This window comes from Acanthochromis polyacanthus, chromosome 8, assembly GCF_021347895.1.
Source record: "Acanthochromis polyacanthus isolate Apoly-LR-REF ecotype Palm Island chromosome 8, KAUST_Apoly_ChrSc, whole genome shotgun sequence".
In the NCBI taxonomy this organism is placed as follows: domain Eukaryota; kingdom Metazoa; phylum Chordata; class Actinopteri; family Pomacentridae; genus Acanthochromis; species Acanthochromis polyacanthus.
In genome coordinates this window covers 20,337,306-20,360,731 of record NC_067120.1, presented here as the reverse complement: position 1 = coordinate 20,360,731, position 23,426 = coordinate 20,337,306, and the positions used below count along the sequence as shown (strand labels likewise).

At 40.8% G+C, this 23,426-nt stretch overlaps 2 protein-coding genes across 4 annotated transcripts; both read left to right on the top strand.

Annotated features, from left to right (window-relative positions):
- Positions 1 to 315: 315 nt before the first annotated feature.
- On the top strand, positions 316 to 14,031 carry znf143b (zinc finger protein 143b). Of its 3 annotated transcripts, none has more exons than XM_051951716.1 (15): positions 316 to 786; positions 2,064 to 2,176; positions 2,697 to 2,885; positions 3,120 to 3,200; positions 4,212 to 4,408; positions 5,019 to 5,087; positions 5,178 to 5,294; positions 6,245 to 6,320; positions 7,360 to 7,485; positions 8,158 to 8,337; positions 9,279 to 9,506; positions 9,673 to 9,821; positions 11,546 to 11,698; positions 12,054 to 12,182; positions 13,672 to 14,031. In XM_051951716.1, the coding sequence occupies exons 2-15, from the start codon at positions 2,071 to 2,073 to the stop codon at positions 13,753 to 13,755; spliced, it is 1,884 nt and encodes a 627-aa protein (XP_051807676.1). In that variant the 5' UTR covers positions 316 to 786; positions 2,064 to 2,070; the 3' UTR covers positions 13,756 to 14,031. The 3 variants fall into 3 exon arrangements, with proteins under 3 accessions (XP_051807676.1, XP_051807674.1, XP_051807675.1); XM_051951714.1 differs by having other exon boundaries at positions 2,061 to 2,176; XM_051951715.1 differs by lacking the exon at positions 316 to 786 and adding an exon at positions 814 to 1,475 and having other exon boundaries at positions 2,061 to 2,176.
- Positions 14,032 to 15,129: 1,098 nt separating this feature from the next.
- wee1 (WEE1 G2 checkpoint kinase) lies at positions 15,130 to 23,426 on the top strand. The gene is made up of 10 exons (XM_022217418.2): positions 15,130 to 16,105; positions 16,757 to 16,971; positions 17,347 to 17,413; positions 17,840 to 18,012; positions 18,414 to 18,682; positions 18,841 to 18,930; positions 19,047 to 19,132; positions 19,231 to 19,401; positions 21,898 to 22,043; positions 22,226 to 23,426. Exons 1-10 carry the CDS (start codon positions 15,617 to 15,619, stop codon positions 22,380 to 22,382), a joined length of 1,863 nt encoding a protein of 620 aa, XP_022073110.1. The 5' UTR covers positions 15,130 to 15,616; the 3' UTR covers positions 22,383 to 23,426.

The window sequence follows — 23,426 nt, the reverse complement described above, 5'->3', positions numbered from 1 at the left end:
AGATTTGAGCTAAGAAATTATTAATTCATTATTTAACTAAATATTTCTTATGTATTGGAGTGTCCTAATGTTATGTCATTATTTATTTCATTTAGCTTTTGTGATTTCCCATTTGGAGATCTATCTATCTATCTATCTATCTATCTGATAATCAGGAAGTAAATTTCCTGTTTTGAACGTCTCTTAAGATGCTTGTGAGTTAGTATTTCAGTTGTGCTGTGTGTAGTTTGTACTGTCAGCTGTCAATTGGACATTTCATCCCACAGAGCCTCTTTTCACTGCATTGCCCACATTCCCCCTTTTTTTCCCACACGACCTTGTTTTCAACATGGATGCCGAAAAACCTGCCCACACATCGCTGTTTATGTTGCTGAAGAACCGCTGCAACCACATTCTGTGGTGTACAGCGGCTCGGAATCTACAGAGTGGGCTGGCTGCCGTCTTACTTTGAAGCTTAAATATTTATTTTATGCGACGACGAAGCACATTTACAGTCAAAAGCCCGAGACAATACGAAAACCGACGCGGAATGGCGTCTGCCCGGGGCCCAGGAGGCTGAATAACAACAACACAGGCTTGAAAGGACATGATGGACACATACGTTGACCAATAGGAGCGGTATTTGGGACCTTCTAACCAATCATATTCCCTTTATAGTGAATAGGCGGGACAGTACCCGAATGACTGTGTTTGTCATACATGTTCCCGGTGTGTGGACATCGCCGATCGTTTCCTGAACTGTTGCATGGTGGTCGAACAGGAGGAATTGTTGGAAATTTTTCGGAGGTTAGTATATAAATTGGTTTTTACCCAGTGTGCATTATTCCCACAGCCATCTCTGTGAATGGGAGTGACAAGCTGCTGCAGGGATTCAGTCGGAGAATGGAAAATGCTCTTGTATTAAACAATAAAACTGACATTCACCGAGCCAAAATGCTTATGTTATCATTAATTAGCTCTGGGATTGCTCGTTCTTGTTACCTAACTGCGTCGCTTGTTAGTCGAACTCGGCTTGAAGCTTTGCGGAGAGAGCTAGCTAGCCAACCAGCTGTCATACAGAGCCAGCTCGGGCTCCACATACCCGTTTATGACAACTGTACCCTCGTTAATTATAATATTTTAGAGACAGTTCGCTAAGAACCGCTGAAAAAGTCGTGACAGCACTGGTTGGCGTAGTTAGCACTGCGGTTAGCATAATGGCTAGTTAGCAAACTCCGTTATGACATATCGTTTCGGCGGCTGTAGTTGTAAGTGTTTGACCATTTAGACATGCTGTTAGTGTGCTAACAGAACAACGTTAGTGTCACACTGCCACCGCTTCAATACAGCTGTTTGGTCATGTTTATAACGGCGTGACAAATGTGGCAAGTCATAGTTGTGCTACATCTTAGCTAGCTAGCCCAACATGCTACATTCAAACCAACTAGCGCCAAAAACAGATGAGCAGTGACAGACTGATGCTAGAGCCCATTCAGGTAGTGGGCACTCATTCAACTCTGAAGTAAATGCTAGCTTGCGACTGTTTTGAGTAACTCTTATGTAACTCAAAATCAATTACTGCCGATAATAAAATGAGCTAATGCTAACTTGCATGCTTAAAATGAGAAGGTAAACATGTCAGTTGTAGATGAATCTGCAATAGATGTAAGAGCTTTGTTGTATCTTTTTGTCCCTGTGTATGACACAATAATGTCTTTCATGTTTAATTAGTTATGATGCATCATACCCGTGCTCATTTACACTCAGCTGCTACTTTATTGGCTTCATCTACTGAGTGTATTCCTCCATTGAAAAGAATGGTTTATATTATTGATAAGCAGGGGTAAAAAAAAAAAAAGGACTAGCAGCCTTTCCCCCCCACTGTCAGTTCCCTTTGTAAGTTAACTTGTCTTGAAAGTAAGTTGTGTATTAGCTATTATCTAACAAATGTTTGCCTATCATCAGCACATTGTTACAAAGGATCTCTATTTTTCAGTGACTGCATCACTGTGTGTCTGTGATTACTGGCCTGTTTTCACCAGTATACGTTTCAAATAAATCTCCTCCATCTATCACTCCAGCAGCTAAAGCATGCTCTTGGCCCAGATAAACCGGGACTCCCAGGGTATGGCAGAGTTTCACGATGCAGATGGGCAGCCAGTCACTCTCTGTCTTACAGAGGCCGTGACAGTAGCAGGTGAGCTCCCAAACTTGAACTCATCATCATTATAACACGTTTGCTGTCAACATTAGTTGAATGATTAAATGATGCATAATAAATTGCTCTTAATCAACCAGAAAAAGAGGATGGGTAAAGTGTCTTCTGTCTAAAGGTAGCAGAAGTTTGGGTGACCCATAGTTACTGCACTCTCAGAAACTAAAACAAACATGAAAGTCTTCTAAGCAAGAGCTGAAAGCCGAGGTTTAACAGTTGGGCAGTCTAATTTGCTTTTAGAGGAAATGTCTGTCCGATGCGTTATTCATGACCTAAATTTAATAACCTTATTTTGAGAATTTAAGAAGGATAAGTCAGTGATGTCACTTTAATATTGCGTTAGTTCATGAAATTTGTCATATGATAGCTTCACAAAACATATTCCTGTCAGACCTTGTTCTCTTTTTACCCTTTCAGGAAGTTAAGCAAATCTGCTATAAAATGCTTTTCTTACTTTCTAAACTGACATTTAAAGTGTTGCCACCGTCAAATCATTTCCCAGATGGTGATCAGATGGAGAGCATGGACACAGTGAGCCTGCAGGCTGTGACTCTTGCTGACGGATCCACTGCATATATCCAACATGACTCCAAAGCCTCCTTTTCTGACGGACAGATTATGGACGGCCAGGTGATCCAGCTGGAGGACGGCTCTGCTGCCTACGTTCAGCATGTGTCCATGCCTAAAGCAGGTAAAATAAAAACCCAATAATGATCAATAATTATCAGTAATAAGAGAATGAAAGTATTACACTGATTTTAAGACCAACAGGAGACTGAAAAGTATTTCTGATGTACTTAATTAGGTGACAGAAACTAAAGTAGTGCATGTCTTCTCTGTGACATAATTCCTTCAAATAGGACTATGAGCACACACAGCCAGAGAGCTGGAAGTAACTAAGGTTTTTTTTTCATATGTGTTTTAGGAGGGGACAGTTTACAGCTCGAAGATGGACAGGCAGTTCAGTTAGAAGATGGAACAACTGCCTATATTCACACACCAAAAGGTAAATGTTTGACACCTTAATACCTCATTTTCTGTGTGAACTTCAAGTTTCTGTCATCTGTGTCTTCAAGTATCCGGAGAAATTTCAAATTTTTAATTGCCTTCCAATATCATGACGGGAACAGAGAGAAAGTAAAGAACAAGAAAAAAGATGAAGGATTGAGATTTAGTGTTTGACTAACCTATTTTAATTTAGTCTGCCTCTGTAGTTCTTTTTTAGAACGCCATTGTACAACTTAGATGGCATTATGTCCGTTACAACAGAAGTTTTGTTCCATCAGCTATTGTCATGCTCAATAAGCCACCGCGCTGAACTTGAACTTTATTTTTGTGTGTCATATTGTGAATATTGTGAATGTTGTCTTTGTATGTATGTTATGATGTGTGACATGACAGCTTGTGAAAACAAATTTCCTTTGGGACAATAAAGAGCTCTATCTATCTAAACTTTTAGAGAATGAATGTACTTGTAAATTGGTTAGTAGCACTCAATTCTTCAGCTAGTAGTGTAGACATTACAATATGTTTATGAACAACTTTCACATTTTATTCAAAATGAAATATTTCTTAGCTGCATTTAGACAACATGGGGTTTTTTGAGTGCAGAAATACATTTTGTGGCATTTTTGTAGTAGATTGACACCAAATCCATGTATAAACATCATGTTATAGATCTAAGAAACCTTTTTTAAAATCTAAGTAATTTTTGTCTATTTGTTCACACTATTCAAAAATTCTCGAGGACGTGTAACTAATGGACCAAGAAATGTATAACGCATTAATAATTAAAATTAATATAATTTTAAAGCCAGGATATGCAAACCTCTTGATTGAATAAGTAATGTCTTATTGCTGAGTGTTTTATTTATTTTTATACAGAGAATTTTAATGTTTGAATGCAGGCATGTCTGAAATGGCAATCCTTTGTGACCTTCTCAGTTTTGTCACTGGGTCCAAGGTCAGTTTTTTGTTCCGTTTCTTTCTCTACATCCTTCTCCTTGTTTCTGCACAGATACGTATGACCAGAGCGGCCTTCAGGAGGTACAGCTGGAGGATGGCAGCACTGCGTACATCCAGCACACGGTGCACATGCCTCAGTCCAACACCATCCTGGCCATCCAGGCTGATGGCACCATAGCAGACCTGCAGGCTGAAGCCACGGCCATCGACCCAGAGACCATCAGCGTGCTCGAACAGTACACGACCAAGGTACAGTACACCATCCTATACTATGTAACATTGCACATTCTCAGGTGAATAATTTACACATTCCTGCACACTGTAAGCATTTCTATTACTTGTATAATTCTTTGAATTTGCTACATTTGCTGCTGGTTGGTCTTGTAACATTCACTGTCTACTGACTTGTAACATTTAATATTTCAAATCTTTTTTTCCTTTTTTAAAAATGATCTGCATGTTAATGTTTACTGTAAGGCACCCAAACACCAAGTTAAATTTCTCCTATGTAAAAATCTACTTGGCAATAAAACTGATTTTGTTTCTACTTGTACTGTTTCATTGCCACTGGTGTTGTATTTATGCTTTCATGCTTCTAGATTTCAGCATTCCTACAGTGTGTTTCTATCTAAAATTGAGCACTGAGATTGTTTTTCTTGCTTGTCTTTTTCAGTAAATGACGCTGTGGATCTTTTGCTGATATATGCACTGTATCGACCTTCACCTGTTGTGTACATCACATGTTTAAATACTGTACTTGTGATTTATCTTGTGAAACAAATGTAGCTGTAGATGGTTGGGGATTTTTACAATAATCCAGGGAGCTATAAAATGAAGTATCTTTTCTTTTCCTGCTCAGGTGGAAAATATAGAAAACCCCTTGGGGTCGTTTGGCAGAGTGGAAGCAGACAATGGTGTCCACATGCGGGTACAATATCTTTATTTTTTTAAATCACATATTTTTACATTTTATTTAGGGTTTAACATCAAGTCTAAATTGTGCTTCTTGTCTTTTCAGATTGTGTTGCAGGGTCAAGACAACAGGCCAGGAAGGGTGTCAAATGTAGGAGAAAAGTCTTTCCGTTGTGAATATGAAGGCTGTGGAAAGCTCTACACCACTGCCCACCACCTTAAAGTAAGTGTGGGTGTTTTGTGGATTTGTCTGCACGTCATGAGAAAAGTTTGCTGTATTGCTTCTTCAAGTGTGGGGTTATTTCAAAGAAATCTTTTCCTCACAGCACCTTCCTATTATGTGTTCAGTTACTGCTTTCCTTTTTATCCCCCGCTGGCCGAAGGCACGGAGGGGGATATTGGTGTGGGCACGTCCGTCCGTATGTCCGTCCGTACGTCCGTACGTCCACATTTCGTTTCCGGAGCATATCTCAGAAACTACTTGAGGGATTTCATTCATATTGCACCCAGGCCATCTCTATATAGTATAGATGTGCCTTTTGGGGTGCATGACCTTGACCTGATTTTCAAGGTCATAGTGAGGCACTTCAAATATTTTTTGGTTTCCGGATCATATCTCAGAAACTAGTTTAGGGATTTCACTCATATTGCACACACTAAGCCTGTTTGTAATGTAGATGTGCCTTTTGGGGTGCATGACCTTGACCTGATTTTCAAGGTCATAGTGAGGCACTTCAAATATTTTTTGGTTTCCGGATCATATCTCAGAAACTAGTTTAGGGATTTCACTCATATTGCACACACTAAGCCTGTTTGTAATGTAGATGTGCCTTTTGGGGTGCATGACCTTGACCTGATTTTCAAGGTCATTGTGAGGCACTTCAAATATTTTTTGATTCTGTTTCTGGAGCATATGTCAGAAACTACCTGAAGGATTTCATGCATATTGCACCAACGCCACCTGTGGATAATGTAGATGTGCCTTTTTTGGTGTATGACCTTGGCCTGATTGTTTTTATTGTAGTGAAGATGTATCATTTTGTAGGTGTATCGTCCAGTATATATTATTATTTCTTGCACTTAGAGGCACTATATAGAAGGCGGGGGATGTTTTAAGCGGAGCGTGTTTATTCAGTCAGCACTACTCAGCGGTTTTGTTTGTGTGTCCTGCAGGTACATGAGCGCTCCCATACAGGAGACAAACCGTATGTCTGTGATTACCCTGGCTGTGGGAAGAAGTTTGCAACAGGTAACTACGGCCAAATTAATGACGGCAACTAAATGTGTTGGCTTCATGTCTGAATGATCAGCACCCTGGTAATTTTTCCCTTAAAGGTTGAGCCGAATAACATTCACTTATCACTTTCAACACAGGACAAGTCGGGACTGCATGCTGTCAAATTAGCAGATTGATTTGCGGATGAAATGTACTTGGAGTTGTGTGAAGCGAATTGAGGAAAGCTTTTTTCCCACTGCAGCACCAGTATTGATCCAAATGAATCACAGAGAGGAAAAGACAGAGTTGGCATGCCTTTCTCAGATACGTGCATTACACTTTACTTAGTACAGTTTCACATGAACAGAAAAGTCCATTAAATAAAACATTTCTGCATTGAAGACAGACTGTCACCTGTCAGATAAATCAGGCTCACCACTAATCAATCTAATCAGGGTTTTAACAAAATGTTAGCAGGAGGGTAGCTGTTTGTTGTAGTCTGTTGAATTTATTAAATACATGCAGCGTCAGCAGCTGCAGGATCCATAAGAGCATCTCCAAAGCAAGACAGCTGTGTGGAATTACACACGGGGAACAACAGCAGCAACCTTATTAATTAAGTGATTTGTTACTTAGTGCCATTCCTCAGATTCTCTCCCTCACTGTGATGGGTATGTCTGTAGGAAGCTGTGAGACAAACATTCTAGTGACCTACGTATCTCTGCATTACAGAATAATGTCGCTTTAATGGACTGATGGAGCCAGAAATGTTACATTTGTTACGTATATGTCTCTTTAACCTATCACCTTAATTTTTCTGCCATTTTTTTTCTGAGTAGGAGATTGTTGCTATGAAAGGTCCTTTTCACTGACTGAACTTTTTAATTGCAAAATCCCGTAGTCACTGTAGTGATGTTCTTGTTAACAACTGAAAATAAATTAATTGTTGAGATTAAAACAAAGCTAGGATAGGGGGCTCGTGTGCTGCTGTAAGAGATGACTAAACAGAAATAACAGAATATTCACTAACAGTAATGGCCTAAATGACTGTCAATGTGTATTCTGATTTCAGGCTATGGACTGAAGAGTCATTCACGCACACACACAGGGGAGAAGCCATACAGATGTCAGGAGATGAACTGCTGCAAGTCCTTCAAAACCTCTGGAGACCTTCAAAAGCACACGAGGACTCATACAGGTACACAGCCACACCCAGAGACTCACTGACCAACCTTAATTTGTTGCAACACACAGTAAATCAAGAAAAGCTTGTAAATGTCTTATATTGCATCGTAAGTCTGGCATGAGGGCTCACTACTGTTTACTCCTACTGATAAAAGCTGCCTGGCTTTGAGGCTCTTAGTTTAATACAGAGGAGGCTGTTCGAGGAGTGTGTGCAGCTGAAAATAGATTAAATCACACGCCACTGTTTTTTTTTAAACAGCACAGATTGTGGTGAAGTTCCAGGTGTGGCTGAACAACTCGAGATATTGTGTTAGATTGTTGAGTTGAATTTTTCCCGTTACCAAAGGCCTGCGAGAAGGCAGGAACATTGTCATTATTAGAAGCATGATAAGTTGCTGCTGCTTATTTTTTAAAAGCAATAGTTTGCACTTTTTTATTTTTAGAATAATATGAACTGATAAATGTAAAGTATTTCACAGATTATATCAGCATCTGTCATGTATAACACCTGAGATGCTTGTCTTTTACAATTTCTTGAAAGCTTACATATTTCAAGTTAGTTAATTTTTTGGTTGTTCTTTTACACAATTATAGGAGGTTTTGATGTAGTTTATAGTGTATGTAGCTTTAAAACTGCTAAATGATTACTTTTCTTCTCTTGCCTGTCCCATCTCTTGTTTTGCAGGAGAGAAGCCTTTCAAATGCCCAGTTGAAGGCTGCGGCAGGTCGTTTACCACCTCCAATATCCGTAAAGTTCACATCAGAACGCACACCGGAGAGCGGCCATATTATTGCTCTGAGCCAAGCTGCGGACGGTCATTCGCGAGTGCTACCAACTACAAGAACCATATGAGGATTCATACCGGTAAGTCAGGGGCTCGACACACGGGAAGCGACAGTTGAGGGGGAAATGCGAAAGTCATTGCAACAGGAGATAGATTCAACACACGGTGCGCGATACTTGGCAGCGGCAGGCAACGGCAACACACGGCACGCTGTGCCAAAGCACAGATCGCTTGTCTCCCTCACTTCTGATTGGCTGTGAAATTAAAGGGATTTTTTACGTTTTCAAAGAGTTTCATGACAGAAAAGCATAAAGATGATGAGCCAGAAGATATTGCTTGATTTAGCCGAAATTTTACTATTGACATTGGCTTATAAAAGTTTACCCTGGCGCCAACCAACTCCCATGCAGCAGCTTTTTTATTTATATCACGATAGTCATTAAGGGAAGGATCATAAAGAATCGGGAAATCAATCATGGCTAAAATAATTTGCTCCTCCATGTTGAAAAGGGCTGAAAACATTGGTTGAAAACCGGAGCGGACCATTAATGTATAGCAGCAGACTGTACTGTGTAACATGCTGTAAGCTCATTGGTCAGTGAGTGAAACCCTCGCTGATTGGTTGAAGCTCCAGACGACTGCAACAAAAGTTGAACATTTTTCAACTTTCTGGTATCGCGTCGCAAGCCAGCGGGTGCACCTCTACGTGAACTCGCGCAAAATTTCACATGCACGAATGTCGCCGTCACGTTGTTGGGAGGGGAGAAAGCGATGTTAGTCTCATCGCACAGCAGCCATAGAAAATGAATGGAGCGTGACTGTTGTCGCTTCCCGTGTGTCGAGCCCCTTAGTCTGCTGTTTTGTCTCCTCCAACAAGGTATCAACAGTTTAGCTCCTTTAACATGCCTGCAAATAAAGTGCATAATAATTATTGAGGTCCTGCAGTAAAGATAGGCTTTTATAGCTTTATGTAATTACTGTTACTAAACAAAACCCATTGTCTGCTTTCTTACTTCTCCAGGAGAGAAACCCTATGTGTGCACAGTTCCTGGTTGTGAAAAGCGCTTCACAGAATACTCGAGTCTGTACAAACACCATGTTGTTCACACACCCTGCAAACCGTACAACTGCAACCATTGTGGGAAAACCTACAAACAGATCTCCACACTCGCTATGCACAAACGCACAGCTCACAACGACACAGAGCCCATTGAAGAGGAGCAAGAAGCATACTTTGAACCGCCAACAGGTCAGTGTGAATCCAACAATGTAGGAAAAAGGCCTTGAAAACTATTTTTGATGGAATGCTGTGAGCTGTCTAAGATTAGATTAAACTTCGGTCTAATGATGGTCCTAATGTAGCGACTTAATAACAAATGAATAACGTTTTAATGAATTTTCTACTGCCGAGTCAGATGCCATCGACGACCCTAATGTGAGCTACACAACAGCGGTGGTGGAGGCTGACGACTCCGGCTCAGAGCAACTTCCAGTAGAGACCTCAGACATGGTTGGTCAGCAGCATGTTGCCTTGGTAACACAGGAGGATGGAACACAACAGCAGGTAACAGAATGCAGTGACATCACAAATGGTAACATGTCACAGTTTAGTCCAGTTTGGATTCATATGATGTTGATACAGGACCTTTTCTGACAAAATTCATGTTGTGATTATAAGACAGCAATAAACGGTGAGGTTATGTGCTAACACACACACTGGTTAGTATGGTAGTAGAACCACAAGCTGAGCTGTAACACGGGTACACAATAAGTCTCTTAAAGGCCCATAAACGTGCTTCCAGCGTCTTTCAAAAGCTTGTTATTAGTGCTACCATCTCTTCATCTGTGTTCATGCTACACCGACTGGCAGTCAGTCTCCTCAGTGTCCTGACTCTTCATGTCATTCACTAAGCAGCCATGAAGCTTTGCTGCTCACAGTCACTGCTCCCTGACCTGTCTTTTGCATATTTTAAATTCGCTCAGAGAGGCTTCATGCAAGACTTGAGAGTGTTTTAAAAATGTGACATTCCAGCTGCCTTTATGTTGCTGTTAGGACTATATTTGTCTTCAATTAAATGAATTAGGGTCACCATTAGACAGGGACATCTGCTCTAAAAATGTATGGGCAAATCTTTAATAATAGTCTCCATCTGATGACAAATAATATTAAAAACAAAATAAATGGGATGCCACCTTTGAGGAAAAAAATTTATTATAGGCTTGTTTAACATTTTTTTTCCTTTGCTAGCTCTAAAAGCGACCATGATCCAGCTTTTATAAGGCTGCTTATACTAAATTAGCTCAAGGAAGTGATCAATTTGAATTTTTGAAAACTCCAAATGTAAGCCCCAAAATTCTTGCAATTTGAGGTAATATATATGTTAGAATGTGAAGCAGTTTGCATGCATTAATCGTTTTATTTAGTTATTTTTTATAGCCAGGATAATTATTCTAACAAATTATATTAAAATCAAAAGTGTGATTAAAAGAGGACTGAAGCACTTTAAATAATCCCAAATAATAGTAATGATAATTCATAATATATTGTATTTGACTAAATGAACCACTTTGTACGTGAATACATCAGAGCCCAAAGTTCAGAGGTGAATGCTACATTGGCACACGTGGCACCTCCAGTCAAATGTGATTATCTTAGTTGCGTATAACAGCCTGTGGACTGACCTTGTTTGTAAAGAGATGGAGCCCAGTTTTTTGGGGAAAATTCAAAGTATACAACATTTATGCTCCCTCCAAGTGCCTGGTTTAAATGATCTTTTTTCTGCTTCTTTACAGGGTCAATAGTGTCAGAGTTTTTCACACTGAGAGAAATTGTGTTGCCTCACAAAATAGGCTATACAATTAATTAAATATGAACCGAAAATTTGGTTTCCTACAGTTAAACAAACATGATCAACGGCAATATTGATGTCTAAAGTGTGCGCTCCACTCATTTAAATTTTATTTCCAGATTATTCATTTAGAATTTTATTAGATTTTACCCTAAGAAATGCACTTAACTCAAGTGAAGAAGAACCTTTATTTTATTTATTTTAAGTCCTACTCAAGATTTGTACATTACCAAAAATGTATTCCAAAGTGTAAGTCAAAGCAGTGCTCTATTTAAATATATATGAAAGTGCAATAAAGATCTTTTGTCCCTACAATCAGTGAATAATCATTATCTCAGCATTAATGGAAATAGTTGTTATCATAGGATTACTAGTATTGTGCCAGACGTATTTACTGTGAAAGTGAATGTTTCTCACTCTGTCTTGTGTTTCACATCAGGTCAGTATTTCTGAAGCAGACTTACAAGCTATGGGTGGCACAATCACCATGGTAACGCAAGAAGGCACAACCATAACAATCCCAGCCCACGAACTGGCAACGCAAGGTGCACACTCCGTTACCATGGTAACAACAGATGGCTCAGATGAACAGGTAAACAGTTGCTCCAGCTTTCAGTTCACTGTACAAAAATGTAAGAAGAATAAATTATTTTCCAACTGATTGGCTTATATGAGAAGTTGCTTCAAGTGTTAATGTATAACTCAGTGACCTGAGCTGTATGTATTTAGAAACAAAAAAAGAACCTCAGCACAAGAGAATCTATTGTCTCAAAGTCACTTAAATTCAGAAAGAACTTGAAATATTACAATTTAGGGAAACAGAGACACCTCAGCAGTCTTCAGGTGTTTCCTGGTGAACCTCCATTATGACACCAGATGTAGTTTATAGTCAATTTGGGACCCAAGACAAAGCTGTAACTTCAGTACTATGTTTCTGTCGCCCCCAGGTGGCCATCATGACTCCTGACATGGCCTCATTCCAAACTGTGGAAGAGGCAGGCTACAGCCAAGAGCAGGATGATATTCATCCTGTCACGTTACTGGCCACCTCCAACGGCACTCACATTGCTGTGCAGGTTTGTAGACCAACACTATAGGAGTGATTAAACTGGTGAATTAACTTTGTGAATTTGTTATGTTTACTTTTTAGGGAAGACAATTACATACTTCTGTTGAATCAGGTAGTTAGAATGCAGAATATGTACGGTGGCTGACAGGGGCAAACGGCAAAGGCGCTGCAAACACAGAAATGATCCAAAACCAAAAACTCACAAACACATAAAACACATGCAAGAAAAAAATGCTGCAAGAGCAACATGCTGCAATCACAGAAACGATGCAGAAGCAAAGACTTACAAAATCACAAAACGGATGCAAACGAAAAATGCTGCAAATATATAAAAACACACACAAACCCCCAGAACAACCGCAAGAGAAAAACGCTGCAGATTCAATCCACAACGGAAGTGCACCAGACACGAAAAAGTACAATTTCTTTCAGTGTGAAAAGGTATGTTTTCCTTTATGTTTTACTTGGCTAACTTGGCTGGCATCTTCTTCTCCTTCTTCTCTTGTTCTTCGTGTCTGGTGCACTTCCGTTGTGGATTAAATTTGCAGCGTTTTTCTCTTGTGGTTGTTTTGGGGTTTTGTGTGTGTTTTTATATATTTGCAGCATTTTTCGTTTGCATTTGTTTTGTGATTTTGCAAGTCTGCTTCTGCGTCGTTTCTGTGATTGCAGCATATTTCTCTTGCAGCATTTTTTTTCTTGCATGTGTTTTATGTGTTTGAGTTTTTGGTTTTAGATCATTTCTGTGTTTGCAGCGCTTTTGCCATTTGCAGCGCATTTGCACCTGTCAGCCACCGTAAATATGATACATTTGTACAACTGTTTGTTAGAAAAAGCAAAATATAGAGATATCATTCATAGATTGATGTTGGATCAGAGTAATTCCTGTGTCAGTGTCTTTTATTTTTGCTAAACATAACATTAAGTGTTATTGTTTTTTTTGTTTGTTTTGTGTAGTTATTTATATGATACTGAATGCAGTTTCAGTCAGGACTAAGGGTATTTAAAATAATAATATGTAGGGGAAATAATCCCCTCCCAGGTCCTAACCACTGCTCCACTGTTCAGCCCCCTGACCAAGTCTCTAAACAAATAAATTCACTACATTATAGGAATGTATATTCATTCAGAAACATGTGTTTTAGCTACATATTACACTATTCTATTCAATTTGAATACTATGTTAACTTGTTTGGCTGAAAACCCCTGAGGGCTACAATTGAAGGTCTCATGACAACCCTTTTTTCTCTTCAGATTCCTGTTCTTTAACAGCTTCTGCTTTTACTGTTGTATTAATTACAAAGCAAACACTTCTTTTGCACCATGTGACAGGCACCCATGAAATTCAGCAGCCCCTAACATAATTGGTTCCTGTCAGAGCTCAGATTGTCTTTTAAAGGAGTGGCAGGGTAAACAGATAAACTGGGTAGTATTGATCGATTAGCAGGGGTCATTAGAATGTCAGTCAGTGTTTGTATTAATGTTGTATTTCTCTGTAGCTCAGTGATCAGCCTTCGCTGGAAGAAGCCATCAGAATAGCGTCAAGAATACAGCAAGGAGAGTCACCAGGCCTGGATGATTGATGGACTCGTTATGGACAATGATTTAGGATCAAGACCAGTTCAAATGGACTATATAAATGGGAGAAATCATGAGTCTTCCTCCATGTTTTTTTCCACAAAAGAACTTAGCTTTTATGTGTACATAGGATTTTGATAACTGGAGTTCTGCTATGCTATTTTGTCCCTCAACTAAAAAATGAGAGAGGGGAAAAAATGCTTTCTAATGTTTATGATGCACAGTGCACAGTGCAGTGTACAGCTAATGCTATTTCTAATAAAAAAAATATTGTGTGATTATTTGACATATTTTTTTTAACACTTGAACGCTTGTTATACTTCTGCCTTTACCTTTGCTCAGCACTAAAGCTAAAAATATGCACAGGACTTACAGGTAAGGAATGTGAAATATACAATATGTGTTGTACATTTACTCAGGTTATGTAACAAAATTACATTTCTGCTGATTAGTAATACTAAGTTGTGAAGAATTTGTAATAGAAGGTTTTTGAGGCAAAAATAACTGTATAACACAACTAGGAATGACAGACATGATTATAAAACTGCAGAACAGTTAAAGCCTATACAGTAGATGAGCATAAAGCAGACGGTACTTCAGTGAAACTTCACATGAAATGATATACAGCAGATCTGGATGTGTGCCTTCAGTTATCAGTCTTATCAAAGCACCTGATAAGATACTACATAAACTTAGGAGATTATGTAATTGTGAATTATCCACACTGGCTTGTAAAGTGTACTGTTTTTTTAAAGCCCCCCTAGACCTACATTTGTGCAACCATTGTACAACTTGACTTTAAGTCTCATATGCTTAAAGCTTTCAGCTTTTACAAGGCCGATGTACGTTTTTACTTAACTAGATTTATATAACACCTATAGTGACTCTAATCTTAAACTAAGATTTTACATAAAATATGTAATTACCTTATATAAGTGCAGCAGGTAAAATAACAATGCACATCACTTGAAACTAATTCAAGAAAATCTACAAAATCACAGTTATACTTGGATGCATCCGCAAAAAACACTACTATATAACTGTATTTGCAACTTTTACTCATCAAAGTTACTTCATTCAAATAAAAATGTTTAAGGTGAATGTTAACTTCTAAAAAATGGTTTTGAAACTGCGGTTCGTGCCATGATTTAAAGCTAACTGAGCGGCGTTTATATTCTGTTTTTGCTTTGATCTTTCTTATCTGGGCCTCTGATCCTGCCGCGCTAATAAAGGACGCTTTGTCTCAGGTTAGTTTTATACTGTGACTTCAGCGTCGTTCGCGCCACATCGTTTCACTGCAGTGGATGACGTAACGTCTCCTGGATCCACTGTGGAACGCCCATCTTTCAAAAATCCTAAGCGCGCTCTGACTGGCTGCTCACCGACACGTGATCAACGGTCGCGGGAAGTGCTTTGCCACGCGCGTGATAGGAAGCAACCAGTTCTTGACTCATTCAAACTTTTTGTAAACATTACTCAGGTTTTATTGTGGCGAGACGTGTTTATCTGCCGGTGAGACATCGAAACGGGAGGGACGGAGACGGAAACCGGACCGGACGAGGTACAGCTAATGTTTGTTTGTAGTTTCAGACCAACTACAGACGTTATTCTCACGGTGAATACAAGCTAGTCCGGGGCCATTCCTCAGCGCTGGATGGGCGTGTAGGAGTTAGCAAACAAGTTAACTTTTGTAGGATGTTAACGGAGATTGAGTGTACTTAACGATAGTTTTTTGTTCTATACCTTTACTTCAAGGTAGTTGTAAATTGAATAATTTTGCGAGAAACGCCACTGTATCAGTAGTAGGGGACCAACCGCGTGATTTTTTTCCCCCCCGTCGACGAAGCCGGGGTTTAAATCCTGAAAATGTCGACCTACAGTCGCCATCGACACGGATCCCCTTCCCCCAAAACGCGGCCAATTCGTCAGAAATTACAGTTCACATCCAGCGATGGGGAAGACGACCCCATTGAGGACGTTAACAACAGCACCGGGGGAGAGTCAGGCTTCACGGAGATGGACTCCCCGATGCCAGTGCGACGGCACACCGCGGACAAACGGCTGGAAGGCAGCAGCAGCCCCCTGAACCAGTCCGGCGGGGACGACGATGTGGAGCTTTGGGACGAGGAGGGTTTTGGATCCCCATCTAATCTGCGGTCACCGACCAGTGTTATCTTTGCTAACTGCTCACCATCACCGAGGAAAAGCCCTCGACTCTACAGAGGATCACCGGAGCGCTCCTACGTCCAGGACGACGGGGAAGGATCCAGTTCTCCGATCCCAGACTGCCCCGACACACCTCCGCACAAAACCTTCAGAAAACTCAGGCTTTTTGACACGCCGCACACACCAAAGGTTAGTATTTTGACAAATTAAGGAATCATTTTTGCACAAGCATTTGTTTATGATCAGTTGATGCATTAAAATGCGTCGTGTTTGCAATGATCACTGCAGAGACTTTAAGCATCAGATTCTGTGCACTTGCAAAAACGCCTTAACAGAACATTTTGAGTGCAAATATCTCAGGTTAACTTTGCACCAATAAAACATTGATATGACTATCTGGTCAGATGTCAGGTGTTCAACTGCAAAGAAAATCGTGGATAAGAAGCCCCCACCCATCCTTGAAACAAACAAATTTATTCAATTTTTTTGAATTCTTGGAGATGCTGTCTTTGCTGTGTCAGTTAACAACCCAGTGACCCACTTAGTGTACCACTGTACTGATTGCATAATGTTCCAACTGCAGTTAGTCAGCCAGATGATTTGAGGACCTGGAGTTTTATGTCTAGGCATGTCTTTATCAAGGATTACTGCATTACACAGCATTACAGTTTTAGCATTGAGACAAATCTTTATCTTAGAACTACCCTCACTACATATTGTTGTTGGCTTCTTTAAAATATTTCTGTTGCTCAACTATATTCGATCTTTAGTAGTTTTCTCTGTCTCTGTTCCTGCTGCTGTTGTCGGTAAACAACAAAGCTCTAAATCTGTCTTTTGCAGAGTTTGCTGTCCAGAGCCAGAGGCTCCGGCCCTGGATCCTCCAGCAGGAGAGTTGCGCTGTTCAAAAATGTGGAGCCCTCAGCAAAGTCAATCGTAGACAGTGGCAGGAGGCAGCAGACCCCGCTGGTCAACTTTAACCCCTTCACTCCTGACTCCCTCCTCATCCAGTCGGCCACACAGCAGAGAAACAACAGGAAGAGGGCTCACTGGAATGAGTATGTTTCTCACGTTTTCTGTCTGTTAGAAATATATGCCTTTTGAGTGTGTTTACTTCTAAAATTCCTCCCAAAATGTTACCACCTGAGAAGCATTCAGTATTTTGGATACTGATCCCCACCTCAGGTTTCATTACAGTAATTTTAATTGCAGAGCAGTGTGAAACATTTGTACCTGTTATCTGGCCTGCAGACCAATTCTTTTGTTACAGTAACCTGATACGTTAGAGCCGTTGACCAAGACCAGGGGGTTTGGCTGGGAACCAAGACCTCTTGGTTACTGGTGAACTCTGCCATGTGCTTGTGAATCCCCCGGTGCTGCCCCCTGCTGTACAGAATGCTAACAAACACCCTCTATTGTCTTTGATCTCTCAGCTCTTGTGGAGAAGATATGGAGCCAAGTGACGGTGAAGGAGAGGAAGAAGTCCTTCCACCATCTAAGGTGATTACATGCGCTTGTATTTACATTATTTACATGTGTTCATACAGTTGCAGTCAGAAATATAACAGGAGGGTACATTTTAAACTTTAAGTAGTAAAAAGACTAAAGAGGTTTTTGTATAAATATACTGTAAAGCCAAATAATTAGATTAAATTGCATCACAGATTACAGCAAATAGGACAAGTAAATACGTTGCACAATAGTAATTGTAACTGCAAATACAAAGTGGAGAAGCCTGATTTACTGTTCAGCTTCATTTCTTATGTAAATGAACTGGGAAGTGTTTGCTGAGAAAACCTGTTGGTGTAAATTGTTATGCTAAATGGTACTTGGGAAGAATCTGGACAACAAGTTTCAAGTTCTTAGAGAAGTGGATTTAAAGTATGTGTTTGTATTAACTTTGGCTTGAAACTCTTCTGCCCTCAGAGGATCACCATGATGGAAAGCAACATGATGTCCCGCTACGCCTCAGAGTTCCTTGAGCTGGAGAAAATAGGCTGCGGGGAGTTTGGTGCTGTGTTCAAGTGTGTGAAAAGACTGGACGGCTGCATCTACGCCATCAAGAGATCAAAGAAACCTCTAGCAGGTTCAGTAGACGAGTAAGTAAATTCGATTTGGATTTAATTGATAAAATTATGCATTTCTGTAGATTAGATTGATACTTGAATATTGATATCCAACACTTGATAAGTATCATAATATTTTGTTAACTGTCTTAAAGGACATGTAACATTGAAAAAGAACTATAATTCAAACTTAATACTACTATTGTGTTTGTACTAAAGGCACATATTTCAAGTTTGTACATGATGCTTTTGGTTAGAACTTAATATTATCCTGTTAGGCATCCAAAGTCCCTTATAGTATTCCTTCAATGTCTGAACAGACAGGATAAGAGTTGTTTACCAAGGCTTGAGGGGTCTCTACGACATACAAAACCAACTCCAAAGCCTGTCTCAGACATGTCTTAATTAAAACGGTCTGTTTCCTGCCTTCACAGGCAAAATGCCTTACGGGAGGTGTACGCCCACGCTGTGCTGGGCCAACATCCCCACGTGGTGCGCTACTACTCAGCCTGGGCCGAGGACGACCACATGCTCATCCAGAACGAGTACTGCAACGGCGGCACGCTGTCGGACGTCATCACGGAGAACTACAGGCGGCTCAGCTACCTGTCGGAGCTGGAGCTGAAAGATCTGCTGCTGCAAGTCACACGAGGACTCAAGTACATCCACTCGACCTCTCTGGTGCACATGGACATCAAGCCCAGTGAGTACTTGTTGTGTGAATTTGTAGCAATACATTGTTTTTTTTTAAAGGCAGGAGCCAAACTCATTTAATCAGCTTCGGTCATGCATCATTGTAGCATTTTGGATATTGCTACTTCAGGAAAAATATTTTTACCATTTTAATAATGTGTTGAACAGGCAACATCTTTATTTCCCGGAAATCTGTTGCGAGCTGTGATGAATGCGACGAGGACGATGGACTGACAACTAGTGTCGTATACAAAATCGGTAAGTTGCTTCCACAGTTGTATGGCAACACCCTGTAATCTAATCATTTATCCATTTTATGTTCCTTACGTTCATCCTCACATTCATAATCTGTACTCTTGGTGTTTCCTCTTCAGGTGATCTCGGTCATGTGACAAGAGTGAACAATCCACAGGTGGAGGAGGGTGACAGCAGATATCTGGCTAATGAAGTTTTACAAGAGGTTTGTAACCCTTCCTAAAATAAACGGCTTTTACTTCTGAATCCATACAGCTTCAAACAGTCTTTAATCTTTCCTTGTTGTTCTGATGTTCTCTTTAGGAGTACACTAACTTGACAAAGGCAGACATCTTTGCTTTGGCCCTAACTGTTGTCAGTGCCTCTGGGGCCGAACCTCTGCCCACTAATGGAGACAAGTGGCATGAGATCAGACAGGGCAAACTCCCAGCTATTCCTCAACTGCTTTCTCCAGAGTTCCTCAGTCTTCTTAAGGTAACTGTCAGCAAAGCTTTTCCTGTATATACACTGCTCAAAAAAATGAAAGGAACACTTTTTAATCTAAGTATTGCATCAAATCAGTGAAACATGTGGGATACTGATCTGGTCAAGTAAGTAACTGAGGGGCTTTTTAGTCAGTTTCAGCTGCTTTGGTGTTCATGAAATTAACAACAGGTGCACTAGAGGGGTAACAATGAGACAACCCGCAAAACAGGAATGAGTTTACAGTTGAAGGACACTGATATTTTTTTCCTTCCTAATGTTTTCTGATTGTTTTTCACTAGTTTTGCATTTAGCTAGGGTAAGTGTCACTTCTGGTAGCATGAGGCGATACCTGGACCCTACAGAGGTTCCACAGACAGTCCAACTCCTCCAGGATTGCACATCAATGCGTGCCATTGCCAGAAGGTTTGTTGTGTCACCCAGCACATTCTCAAACGCATGGAGGAGATTCCAGGAGACAGGCAATTAGTCTGGGAGAACTTGACAGGGCTGTCGAAGGTCCTCAACCGATCAGCAGGACAGGTATCTGCTCCTTTGTGCAAGGAGGAACAGGATGAGCACTGCAATAGCTCTACAAAATGACCTCCAGCAGACCACTGGTGCAAATGTATCTGATCAAACAATCAGAAAGAGATGTAATGAGTGTGGTCTGAGGGCCCAGCGTCCTCTAGTGCCCGCTGTGCTCGCTGACTGACACCGTGGAGCTCGGCTGGCATTTGCCATAGAACACAGGAATTTGCAAGTCCACCACTGGTGCCCTGTGCTTTTCACAGATGAGAGCAGGTTCACCCTGAGCGCATGTGACAGACGTGAAAGGGTCTGGAGAAGCCGTGGAGAACGTTATGCTGCCTGTAACATTGTTCAGCATGACCGGTTTGGTGGTGGGTCAGTGACTGTGTGGGGAGGCATATCCATGGAGGGACGCACAGACCTCTGCAGGCTGGACAATGCATTCTGAATGTCATTAGGTATCAGGATGAAATCCTTTGACCCATTGTCAGACCCTACATTGTTGCAGTGGTCCTGGATTCCTTCTGGTGCACGACAATGCCCAGTCTTATGTGGTAAGAGAACTCATGCAGTTCCTGGAGGATGAAGGAACTGATACCATTAGCTGGCCCCCATGGTCACCTGACCTGAATCCAATAGAACACCTTTGGAACATTATGTTTTGTGCCATCCGACACCATCAGGTTGCTCCTCAGACTGTCCAGGAGCTCAGCGATGCCCTGATCCAATTCTGGGAGGAGATACCCCTATATACCATCTGTCGTCTCATTCAGAGCTTGTCCCGGCATCGTCATTCATGCATAAAAGCACATGGAGGCCATACAAACTACTGAATACCATTTTGAGTTGCTGCACAGGAATTTCAGAAAGATGGACTAGCCTGCCACATCAGCTTTTCACTTTGATTTCGGGGTGTCTTGAATTTAGCCCTCGTGGGGGGTTGATAATTTTCATTCCCATCAAACAATGTGGCACTTTTCATTCCTAACACATTATCCAGTCCATATCAATGCTAATATCAAGTTTGTTTTTTCCCCGTATTGAAATATGATGTATTTTCAAAGTGTTCCTTTAATTATTTTGAGCAGTGTAGTTTTTAAAAAAAATGGTAAATGGTTGTATTTATATAGCACTTTTATCCAAAGCGCTTTACATGATACGTCACATTCACCCATTCACACACACATTCACACACTGATGGCGGAAGGCGCCACGACCCATCAGGAGCAATTAGGGGTTCGGTGTCTTGCTCAGGGACACCTCGACATGAGCTTGACAGGCCGAGGATCGAACCAGCAATCTTCCAGTTACAAGACGGCCACTCTGCTCACTGAGCCATGCCCCCCCCCCCAAATATAAATATGACAATGTACAGTGAGTTTTTGTAAGACACTTGCTTTTTTCCCTCTGTCAGACCCTGGCAAAGAATTTTCTGAATGAATTAGATGAGTTTGGATGAATGCTTAAATTTTTTTAAAATGTCTCTTGTTCAAAGGATCTTCTACTATATATTCTTGGGGTTTTTTTTGTCATTTTTCAGCTTTATTTGATAGAGAGAGACAGGAAATAGGGAGAAGGATTGGGGAAAGACATGCAGCAAAGGGCCACGAGCGGGAATCGAACCCGGGCCGCTGCGTCAGAGACCAGCCCCTATACATGGTTCACCTGCTTACTATATATTCTTAGTCATGCACACAACTCTTACCATTTTTCTGGATTGTCTGAGTCTTGTCTTTTAGTAAGCTAAATGACTGCTGAGTAAGGACTTTAGCTTTTTGAGTTTTATTTCACCTTTTCTTGCATTTTATTTTCCAAGCAAAAATTGAATAAAGAACAGCATACTGTAGTAATAATAATAATAATGAAAATAGCATTTATCATCCTGTTTTATTGACTGATAACTTTGTGCTTTGTTGTATATCGTGATACCCCAATATTCTCTTTTTCTTATTCATTCTTTTTTTTGTGTTTTTCCAGCTGATGATCCACCCTGAACCAACCAGACGACCATCAACCTCGGACCTCATCAAACACCCGGTGCTTCTGACTGCTGCCAGAATGAGCGCAGACCAGCTCAGAGTTGAGCTTAATGCAGAGAAGTTCAAAAACGCCCTGCTTCAAAAGTGAGTGCAGCTCAAAATCTTGTTCGATCATCTGTGTTTTGATGAGCCCGTCTGTTTAGGAAAGTCTGAATAGTAGCAGGAAAGATGTCTGTTGACAGTTTTGAGAGTTTATTTTAGCACAAAAACCATCCTGAATTGTCTGGTCTCATTAATTATTAACTTCTCTACTTTATCTTCCTCAGAGAGCTGAAGAAGGCCCAGCTGGCCAGAGCAGCAGCAGAGGAGAAGGTTTTGTCCACCGACAGGATCCTGACCCGCTCCACAGTTCAGTCCAATCCCAGAACATCAAGGCTCATTGGAAAGAAGATGAATCGCTCGGTCAGCCTCACAATCTACTGAGACTTTACTCTGCCTCCACAGGAAGTGAAACACAAAGGCTCACGGACCTTTTAATCAGACCTGTTCAGTTGAAATGGTCTCTTTAGCTTTTCTTTAGAAGGAGAACACCGTCATCTGTGGTGTTGGGCTCTTCTGCCCAATAAAGCTGTAAACTGTTGCCACACCGAAATGGAACTCATCTCACTTGACTCTCATTGCCAATATAGTTCAGCCCTTTTACCAACGGGCTTTCTCCTTGGAATACAAACTCATTCCTTAAAGGTAGTCACTTTACCTTTTCCATTCAGTTGTTCCTTAAGCTTGCATAGACGCCAGGCTCTCTCTCTGTCTCTGTCCTTGCACTTCCCTTGACAAAGCCGAAGCCTGGTAGCAGCGGATCGAAGCCGCAGTGAAGCTCTCTTCAGTGTGAATGTACTTGCCGTAGCCGTGCGCACCTTACTGCCTGTCAAATGCCTGATGCTGGGTACCAGAGGGTCTGAGAACTGACGATTTCTGTGTCTGTAATGGAGCACTTTGGAGGCAACATGTGGAACTTGCCACATTGTTTTAAAAGAGAAGAAACCTGCTGCTATTGATGTTTTGTGTGTATCAGGGTTGGTCAGTTTTGGGATGGATCGTTCTGAAGGTCATCGGCTCGTCTTTATTATTTTCTCGTAGCAGGAGTCCATTTAATGCCAGGTTTTTATTTTTCTAGACAGATGGAAAAATGGATAATGCCATTTGAGGAAAATCATTCAATTAGTTTGAAGCACCAAAACTAGTGAGCTAACTCCTAATCAGTGAGGTTAGAATTGATCCAGTATTTTGAACTGTTGATCAGTGCTGCCAACCCTGCCTGTAGCATTAGAGCAATCATTGTCCTGTTCTTTGGATTCTCATGTGTTCTGTTAATATTTCTTTTGCTGTCATTCTCACAAGTCTCATCATCGTTAACTGTTTTGACAAGTATTCCTCATCCTTCTGTTCTTGTAATCCCTAACACAAAAAAGTTTTCTGTTTTTGTAACATGTACATATGTTCTTGAAATAAATTCTCACTCGTCTA

Coding starts and splice junctions, on each gene's coding strand:
- znf143b (XM_051951716.1), top strand. CDS start 2,071: ATGCTCTTGGCCCAGATAAACCGGGACTCCCAGGGTATGGCAGAGTTT. Junction 3,201..4,211: donor CTATATTCACACACCAAAAG/GTAAATGTTTGA, acceptor GTTTCTGCACAG/ATACGTATGACCAGAGCGGC. Junction 7,486..8,157: donor GCACACGAGGACTCATACAG/GTACACAGCCAC, acceptor CTTGTTTTGCAG/GAGAGAAGCCTTTCAAATGC.
- wee1 (XM_022217418.2), top strand. CDS start 15,617: ATGTCGACCTACAGTCGCCATCGACACGGATCCCCTTCCCCCAAAACG. Junction 16,972..17,346: donor AAGAGGGCTCACTGGAATGA/GTATGTTTCTCA, acceptor TTGATCTCTCAG/CTCTTGTGGAGAAGATATGG. Junction 18,931..19,046: donor TAGTGTCGTATACAAAATCG/GTAAGTTGCTTC, acceptor TTTCCTCTTCAG/GTGATCTCGGTCATGTGACA.